The sequence below is a fragment of the Prosopis cineraria genome, unplaced genomic scaffold, assembly GCF_029017545.1.
Source record: "Prosopis cineraria cultivar Desert tree isolate PC_DT_omini unplaced genomic scaffold, ASM2901754v1 PC1, whole genome shotgun sequence".
NCBI classification, from domain to species: domain Eukaryota; kingdom Viridiplantae; phylum Streptophyta; class Magnoliopsida; order Fabales; family Fabaceae; genus Prosopis; species Prosopis cineraria.
In genome coordinates, this window is record NW_026555332.1 from 320723 (window position 1) to 330361 (window position 9639).

Genomic DNA, 9639 nt, shown 5'->3' on the forward strand with positions numbered 1-9639 from the left:
TCATCTCTTCAACCAAGCCTCCGCTCCAAATTATATGTACTTTTCTATCTAATTGAACAACCTCATTCCATTAAGACATGACATTGTGTCAACTATTATAAAGATTGCGAGCACATCATAAGTGAAAAACACAATACATAATATGTTTATTTTGAATCAAGACCATCTAAATTAAAATTAAATGATCTAAACTTTATATGAATTTATTCTCATAAATGTAAAACTTGGAATGCAGATACTTTTTAACTATCATTTTTTTTTAAAAAAAGAGATGACTTTATCATTTTAAAAATTGTAAAATGTAAAATTTAAATTTAAAGGTTCAAGTTCTATTTTAAAGATCCAGAACCGGTGACAAGAAGATATGATGATCCTCAAATCTATTAAAGTATTGGGCCTTCATAAACCGTAGTATTGTAAGCCCATTAGCTAAGTTGATTAAGAGTTTAGTTTGTTAACAGAGTGATTAGCACTTGTAAATATAAAAGGTTTGTAAACAATTATCTCTTGAATAATTAGATCGTACTTCGAGATTATCTTTTTTCTAAACTCTTTTTTTCATTTCATGGTATCAGAGCCAGTGGACTGGTGACTCCAATTTCATCTTCGAGTTTTCCTATTTTTCTTCCTCCATCCTTTGGTTATATTTTCCATGGCTCAGATTCCTATTCTTGCCACTCCTACCATTCAGAAGTCCTTCTCAGACAAGATAATTAATGTAATTCTTGATGACACTAATTTTCTCACTTGGAAACAAGAAGTCTCCTTGATGGCGTGCACGGTCTACATACAATATTAAAGTGTCTATAAAGTGCAATAATTCCAGAGGGCCGCGTGGCATACACGAGTAATGGTGTTAGATGAGGGTAATTTTAATAGAAACATAACTTGAAGCTGAAGCATCACTTTACTTGGATGGCGGTCGGTGGGGTCGGCGCTCATTTGGTCCCCCAACTGCCGCCCCACCCACGTGCCCTCCATAAATTAATTATTTGCACTCTACACTATCTTGTTCTCATACACAAGATGGCAGAAGTTATGAAGTAGCAAATAATGTTTAAAGATGGAATCACAAGTGAAAGTGGGAAATTAATACACGGATGTGATAAGCAGGAAGCAGAAGAGAAAGAGAATGTACATGTAAAGCTCAAACCCAGCCCTGTTTGTAGCGGTTGAAGATGCCCTCTGTCTGGGCGTTCTTGAAGGCGCTGCACGCTATCAGATACACCCATATCAGCACCACCACCGCCACTATCAGTATTATGTTCGCCTTCCTCCACTCTTTCCTGAGGTTTCCCAGCAGCCCCGCCTTGCACGCGTTGCAGTTGTAGCATAGCACGTTCTGATCGTTGCTCCACACGTAGCAGTCAGGGTCCGCCGTCGGATTCGCCGGGTTCGTCCACATTATTGGGTTCATGTAACTGTACCCGCACACCGTTGGAGGTTTGCAGCACCCTGACTGCATCAGCCACCACACTATCATACACTCATCTAACACCACTTAGCGGATAACAACAGTAGAAAACAAACCCCACTAAACAATGCCCCGACCTGCCACCAACACTTATTATTATTATTATTATTATTTGCAATCAGCACAAAAAAATATTGACTTTAACTATTGTAGGGTGATTATCTTAAATTTGCATGATTTCTTCTCAGCTGGCATGCACCTTTCCGGGCACCATTACAATGCCCCTCGTGGCTATCCGCTCCGAGGGAAGCGATGGGTCTGGTGTCGTCTTCTAATGATGCCCGATTTGAGGCATCAAAATCTTTTGAAAAAGATCTTCTGCTTGCGGAAGGTCACATAAGAGCGCGTCCCTTCTCCTAACCTCTCCACTCAACATCTAATAATTAACCCTACTCTAGTTCTGTGTCTGTAGCGTGGATTAAGATAAGATAGAAAACCAGGCCCCACCCGAAACATCACGGACACTAAGTCGAGTGACCGTCACTGTCTGGGTTCTGTCAGTCCAGGATCATCTTCCTTCACTGCCAATTCCATTATTCCCTACATTCTTCTCAGAGCCATTTTCGAAACTCAACTTTTTTTTTTTAAAAAAAAAGAACATGGAACAAAACCCAATAACTAAAAGCTCGGGTTTATCGTCTATGTTTAAGGTGGAGGCCAAATTTTTAAATTCTAAATGCTGGCAAACAGATCCTGACGGGTTGCAGTGTTTAGAGAAGTCAACAAAGAAACTCTTTGTCTTGATGAAATGGGTGTGACCTTTCGGCTTATCTTTCTTAAAAAAAAAAAAAACAGAAAAATAACAGAGGACACACAAATGGCAAATCCATCTCCAATTCACCAAGCCAAGCACGCAGAACAAGTATTAATTGGGATGCATACGGACCTGTAAAGGAGAGAGATGGGAATTGAAGAACTGGTCGGCGGTGATATACTCCTGGGCGAGCTTAATGCAGATATCAGAATCGGCCAAACAAGATCTGATCTTGGCCCAGCTCCCAGAACCGGTGATGTGGTTCCTCAACCAGGCGGAGAAGCCGTCGAGGCGGGATTCATCGTAGGCCCTGCCGGGAACGCGGTAGGTTCCGTCGGGGCGGGTGACGACGAAGGCGAAAATAAGGAGGATGAGAAGGACGGCGATGAGGAGGGCCATGGAGAAGAGGTAAAGAGCGAGGAGGCCCTGCTTGTTCCAGTAAGCGCCGACGAAGCCGGCGAGGGAAACGAGGAGGATGAGGAAGCCGAGGATGACGACGGGCCAGCGGAAGTTGCGGATGCACTCGTTGTCGGGGTTCTGGGCGAGCCAAATGCCGGCGGCGATGATGGGGATGGAGGCAAGGAAGGCGATGAAGTTGAGGAAGGCGGTGATGTTGTTGCTGACCCCCATTTTGGAGTTTGGAAGGAGGAATTGGGTAGGTTGGAAGTCGCGGTTGGAGCTGATTTGGAGACTGGAGGGATTACTCTTTCTCAGTCCGTGTGGTTTTCACTTTTCAGTGTGAAATAGATGCGATTGCAGTTTTCACTCTCTGCATTTTACTATTTCTGTCTTTTTATTCTTTTTTACGGGCTCCTCCATTTCCTGTTCACCATATGTGTCATCCACTTGTTCATTCTTTGTGCTTTACTGCTTTACGCTCCCGTTCCCTTTTGGCATTGTTTATCATTCCCCGCTTCACATCAAATTCATATCTTTCACCCCCAAAATAATATTATCACACTATCAAGTCAATCCGGTATCCAATAATCCTCTACCTCACTACAGTTGGAGTTGAAAAACGAATGGGTCGATCCTTACAAGATAGAGCCCTTAAATTCAATTTTTTTAAAATATTTTATTTTTTAAAACTCAACCTTTATATAAAAAATTTATCATGTTAATAATTCATTATTATTATTTTTTATTTTTTAAAATTTTTAAAAATTAAAATTTTAAATTACAATATTTCATATATTTTTTAAAAATACAAATTCTAATATTTAAAATTTAAAAAAAAAATAATAATTTTAATTTTAAAATATAAATATATATTTTAAAGTTTAAGTTCAATTTAAAAATAAAAAATATTTTATTTTTAAGGAAAAAATAAAAATGAGCTTAAAAGGATCACCTAAACTCATTTTTTCAGAATTTATTAGGGTCAGACTTGAAAGCTCGATTTTTTAAAAAATATCATTTTTTGAAACTCAAATTTTTATAAAAATGAGCTTAAATGAGGGGCTCTTTAAGCCCAACCTTTATTTTTAACTCTCATCATAGTTATTTGCTCAATTAACATTCTACTCTTACTGCTTATCCACAATCAAGACCATAAAAACTCTCCCTAATTTGGATATTCTTCAAAATTATTACTCTATTTAATCTTATTTATAAATCATTTCTACCAACCTCATCAATACCAATATAATAAAAATACAAGAAATAAAAGTAAGTAAAATTTTAAATATAATCCTCAAGTAAAAAGTAAAAAATAAATTAATCATATAATATTATTTTTTATATCTTTCTCTCTCTTACTTTTTAAGATAATTTAAAAATTTCAATTTAAAACAAAACAATCCTATCAATCAATAACTTATAGAGTGAATTAAATTATGCTTTTAAAAAGTAATTTATATACTGGATTAGAGGAGTATTTTAAAAAATTTTATCCAAACACCTTTATTTTTTTTAACTTCATTTGCTTTCCAAAACCTTATTCGGCATGAGCTGTTTATTTCTTCATTTGAGAATAAATTCTTAGCATTTGAACATTTTTATTTTTCCTTATATTTATAATTGATTATAAAAATTATCCTTACATCTTCAATTATCAAAATTAATTTTAAAAAATATTATTCAAATATCATCGCACTTTGTTAATTTATTTTTTTTAATTGAAAACTAAATACACCCTAAACCCATATTTGAACTGATCAAGGTAATTATAATCAACCCATGATTAGACTACTTATAAACAAAACAGTTTATTAAAACCAATCAGGTTAATCAGAATTTTAATATTATATCAATAATTATCAATTCAACATGTGTAACTAAAAATTTAAATCACGCAATTTTATCTGTAACTCTTTTTTCATCAATCACGGAGTTTGTCCTGTTCAATAATTTCAGTTCAACTAGTTTGATACGGGAAATATAACAGGATAGAAAAGAGAAATGAATGAAAAGTGTCTTTCGTTCACATGAAAATTGCCCTTCATACGCCTAAGCGGAGATTAATAAAATCACATAAAGGTAGATATATAATAATCAATATTGAATGTCCTCTACTTTGCGCCATCAATTTTCTTTCCCATTTTTCTTCCAGCTTATCAAACCGAGTGGATCTGAAAGAATGAACTTCTGTTTTAATGAGATAGAGCAGCGTTGTGATCTGTGTTTTTGCATATTTTCCCAATCTCAGTTCTCCACCTGTCCCCTTGGCCCCTCCGAGCCAGAGTTATATTGGGATGGTTCGGTTCACTATTTTGCAAGTGAAGCGAAGCAATCTGACTATCTAAGATCGGTACTGTCGTCCATAACAAAATACGTTGACGATCACTCCTACACTGAAACATACATAATATTCTTTTTAATCTAAATATCGTTACTCGAATCAGAATTTTTTTTCTTGAATTAAAAATAATCACTCAAAATATGCTTCCGTGGAACGCACAGAAAGGATAGAATTTTAAGCAACTAATGAGCAAGGATATAGATAAGAAATAAACAGTAGGATATAGAATATTCCGCAACTTATCCAGTTTCTATTTCAAAACTCATTTGAAGGGACGAAGCTTAAAAAAGCAATGGAACGCGTCCACCTGAAGATGTTGCTGTGAGGAGTGAGAAAGATATTAGGAAATCCATCATACGAGGGGGAAAACCAAAGTAGGAGAAGTTGATCGTGCACATGTAATTGACAACCAACCGTTTACAGGGTCAGCGCCGATCCTGACATGATGGCACGCTGACACATCAGACACCCTCTCAAACACATTCACGTCTTGCAGGGTAGGCGTTGCGAGTGTATAAATTTGTGCTCGGGTTACTCCCAAGTGATTGGGAAAAAAAGACTTGAATCTAATGTGAGCTTTTCTTTTCTTTAGTGTTTAATATTTACTGCAACAATTTCTTGTTATTCACACAATCTTAAAAGAGAGTTCTTCGCGTCAACAACTCAACTTATCCAATAAGGTCGGGCAACACTTGAAGCTAGCGAGTTACGAATCACTGGAAGCTCAATAAAATGAGCAACCTGTTTTCATTCCATCGTGGCATGTAATTGGCGTGCTTCAAGACTGCATAATTATTGAGGAACCCATTAACATATCCCTCAGTCGCTCAATTGTTGCCTATCGAATTTCTTCATGTTATAGCTTAAAATATTTCCAGCCTGCTCTTTCCCCGTTTTTCTTCCTCAAAACAGAGTAGCGAATTACCCCTAATCACAAGGGAAGGGCAAATGAAGATTTGCATGCACAAACAAACAAATTCATGCAAGCCCCACTTGAAAGAACACTCGAGCAACACCTCAACGACACACGTCTTACACCCATGACATATTCATCTTGTACCTTTCCATTTTATTTATTTCTGTTTGTTTATTCTCATTTGTTTCCTATAAAAACATAGGCAGCGTGTATATACAATACCAAAATGATGTAGACTCCCATAACGAAGTCATAAAAGAAGAACAATAGGACCTGGAAAAACATATCAGATTTCAATCCCACCAGAGCGAAATCCACGGAAGGGAATAAATCAGAGGATCTCTCCAATTGCTCGTTATTCACCGTAAAGCATGAGCACTCCGCATGATTAATTTTTCTATTTCATATCGTATATTTTAATATATTGATGATGAAGCAAAGCCAAACCAAAATGTTCTTTTGTATAGTTGCCGGGGTGAGCTAATCCGCTGAAAAAACTATATATTGATATTTGTTTGAATGATTAGTTCATTAGCTTGCTAGAGATCTCCCGCGCAAGTCTTGTGCGGATAAGGTAAATTTTTTTTTTTTTGGGTGACCAGCAAAGGTTAAAAATATTTTAAAGAAGCCGAAATTTGAAAACAATATATATACCCACCTGCACAATAATCGCGTCAAAGTAAGGGTTAACCTGTTTATTAGCTATATAATATCAACAGGTTATAGTTTTTTAAAAAAGAAAAAAGAAAAAACGGAGTAGGGATTGAAAAAAGCAGGGCAAATTGTGGGTTGGAATTAGAAATACAATTAAATGCAGGGTTGGCTTGACCAGGGAGACGGAGGCCAAATGGGGCAACATGGCATTCACCTACCAAGGAGCTCAACATTTGACTGCTCCACAAGAGGCTTTGCTCTCACCTATCCCCGTTGCCATCTCTCCTACCTTGATTTCAAAATAGAGCCCATGGATTCCTCTAAAACCATGGGACAAGAAACCCCCATCCGCTCCTAATATATATAATCAAACTCATCAACACCTCTCTTCAGCCTCTGTCCTCGCAAAAACAAAATGGGTCGTCTTCTCATCAACAAATCTCTCTCTTTCACTCTAATCACACTCGCTCTCATCATCTCCATCCTCATTAAATTCTCACCATCTTTTCTCTCACTCGCTGCCTTCGTCTTTCCCCTGGTCCTGTTCCTGAAGCAGTCCAGCAGGAAGCCCTCTAACATCCCTCCGGGCCCTCTTTCTGTCCCTATCTTTGGGAACTGGCTTCAAGTTGGGAATGACCTCAATCACCGTCTCCTGGCTTCCATGTCCCAGACCTATGGCCCCGTATTCCTCCTCAAACTGGGTTCCAAGAACCTTGTTGTGGTCTCCGATCCTGAGCTCGCCACTCAAGTCCTTCACTCCCAAGGCGTCGAATTCGGTTCTCGCCCCCGAAACGTTGTGTTTGATATCTTCACTGGAAATGGCCAGGACATGGTCTTCACCGTGTATGGTGATCACTGGCGTAAAATGCGCAGAGTCATGACCGTCCCTTTTTTCACCAACAAGGTTGTCCACCAGTACAGTGACATGTGGGAACAAGAGATGGACCTGGTTGTGAGGGACCTCAACACTAGTGAGACCGTGAGAAGCCAGGGGATCTTGATCAGAAAGCGTCTGCAATTGATGCTGTACAATATCATGTACAGGATGATGTTTGATGCCAAGTTTGAGTCCCAGGAGGATCCCTTGTTCATTGAGGCCACCCGATTCAACTCTGAAAGAAGCCGTCTGGCTCAGAGTTTTGAGTATAATTACGGAGACTTCATCCCTCTGCTCAGACCCTTTCTGAAGGGCTACCTAAACAGGTGCAGGAACTTGCAAACCAGGAGGCTCGCATTTTTCAACAACCACTACGTTCAACAAAGAAGGTAACCATCAACCTGACATGAATTTAATACATGTAATATTTCCGTCATCATATCTGCCTGTGAAGTACAAACACCTAACAAAAACAGTCAAGTCAAACAGGTCTGATCTTCGTACCAAACAGGACGATCATTTAAATTGTACATTGATACTTGTCATATCATATTAGCATATGGCCGTCGTATTCATATGTGATGTTCTGGTTGACAGAAAAATAATGGCCGCCAATGGGGAAGAGCACAAGATAAGCTGCGCGATCGACCACATCATAGATGCGCAGATGAAAGGAGAGATCAGTGAGGAGAATGTGCTTTACATTGTGGAGAACATTAACGTGGCAGCAATAGAGACGACCTTATGGTCTATGGAGTGGGCAATAGCAGAGCTGGTGAAACATCCAAGGGTTCAAAGCGAGATACGTGAAGAGATATCACTAGTGCTTAAAGGCGAGAGAGTGACAGAATCTAACCTGCAAGAGCTGCCATATTTACAAGCTGTAGTGAAGGAGACACTAAGGCTTCACACCCCAATACCTCTATTGGTGCCACACATGAACCTTGAGGAAGCAAAGCTAGGGGGGTATAGCATACCAAAAGAGTCAAAGGTGGTGGTGAATGCCTGGTGGCTGGCAAACAACCCGGCATGGTGGGAAAAGCCAGAGGAGTTCAGGCCAGAGAGGTTCATGGAAGAGGAAAGTGGGACTGATGCCGTGGCCGGTGGGAAGGTTGATTTCAGGTACTTGCCATTTGGGGTAGGAAGGAGGAGCTGCCCTGGGATCATACTTGCATTGCCAATACTGGGCCTAGTGATTGCCAAGTTGGTGTCAAATTTTGAGATGGAGGCTCCACAAGGCACACAGATAGATGTCTCTGAAAAGGGAGGCCAATTCAGTTTGCACATTGCCAACCACTCAACTGTCGTCTTCCATCCAATCAAGGCCTGATCATCATTCTCGAACCGTCAAGTTAGCCAATGTAAACTTGAGATTCTAGCTAGTCCATCAGCTTTCCTAGATATATAGATGGGGTTTTTGAATTCTTGTGTGCATTCACTGTATTATTGTACTTTTTTTTTTGTGTCTTCAAAAAAAGTTAATGACGCGGCTTATACGACAAGCTTCAAGCACACAAAAGAACTTGAATTATATATGTGCGTTGTATTGAACAATAATCATTTGATGAAATCCTTGAAATAAAGGTCACCTTACTTTTGAAACAAGTACGCTTGGTTCCATTTGTTGTGGAGTTTTAGGTTAGAATCGGGGGTCAATAGTGGAAAGATAAGTTTACTGCTAAGATTCCTTTTCCTTTGCCAAAGTTGTATGATGTTTAAAATTATGGTTCAAGATCAGATTTGCCCTTAAATCGTGGCAATTATATCCAAAAATCGTGGCAATTATATCCAAATACAAACAGATGTTAACTTTGACCGTTTAACAAAATACTTTTGACTAAAAATGCTTTGACCAAAGTCTCTTCTTCAACCTTCCTTGTCTTGTTTCTCCATTCATCTTCTCATAAACGAAGGACGATAATTATTCCAGCACCTTCGGCAATTCCAAGAAAAAGTTCATTCTTCTTCTTCTTTTCCTCTTCAATTCCTCCCTTCAGAGAAATTTGGTTCGGTGACAAATAACGAACACTTGATAGGCGTTACAACTCTAACCTTCTATAGGAAAATAACTTCTTTCCAGAAAATAACACCGTACAATTTAAAAAAAAAAAAGAATGACAATATTAACACTTAAGGGTATATAGCGTTTGAAGATGAAGGGGACTGAGCAAAACCTAAAGAATCTCCTGTATCCCCCTCAATTTAATTATCACAGAGCTAAGCT

At 38.6% G+C, this 9639-nt stretch overlaps 2 protein-coding genes across 2 annotated transcripts; one reads left to right on the plus strand and one right to left on the minus strand.

Annotated features, from left to right (window-relative positions):
- Positions 1-888: 888 nt before the first annotated feature.
- LOC129305869 (tetraspanin-2) lies at positions 889-3034 on the minus strand. Its single transcript, XM_054946036.1, has 2 exons — positions 2361-3034; positions 889-1459 (listed from the first exon to the last, which is right to left on the minus strand). The coding sequence occupies exons 1-2, from the start codon at positions 2856-2858 to the stop codon at positions 1148-1150; spliced, it is 810 nt and encodes a 269-aa protein (XP_054802011.1). The 5' UTR covers positions 2859-3034; the 3' UTR covers positions 889-1147.
- A 3886-nt stretch (positions 3035-6920) lies between these two features.
- LOC129313475 (cytochrome P450 CYP73A100-like) lies at positions 6921-9020 on the plus strand. Its single transcript, XM_054956667.1, has 2 exons — positions 6921-7804; positions 8013-9020. The coding sequence occupies exons 1-2, from the start codon at positions 6954-6956 to the stop codon at positions 8743-8745; spliced, it is 1584 nt and encodes a 527-aa protein (XP_054812642.1). The 5' UTR covers positions 6921-6953; the 3' UTR covers positions 8746-9020.
- Positions 9021-9639: the final 619 nt, after the last annotated feature.

Coding starts and splice junctions, on each gene's coding strand:
- LOC129305869 (XM_054946036.1), bottom strand. CDS start 2,858: ATGGGGGTCAGCAACAACATCACCGCCTTCCTCAACTTCATCGCCTTC. Junction 1,460..2,360: donor CCCATCTCTCTCCTTTACAG/GTCCGTATGCAT, acceptor TGGCTGATGCAG/TCAGGGTGCTGCAAACCTCC.
- LOC129313475 (XM_054956667.1), top strand. CDS start 6,954: ATGGGTCGTCTTCTCATCAACAAATCTCTCTCTTTCACTCTAATCACA. Junction 7,805..8,012: donor CACTACGTTCAACAAAGAAG/GTAACCATCAAC, acceptor TCTGGTTGACAG/AAAAATAATGGCCGCCAATG.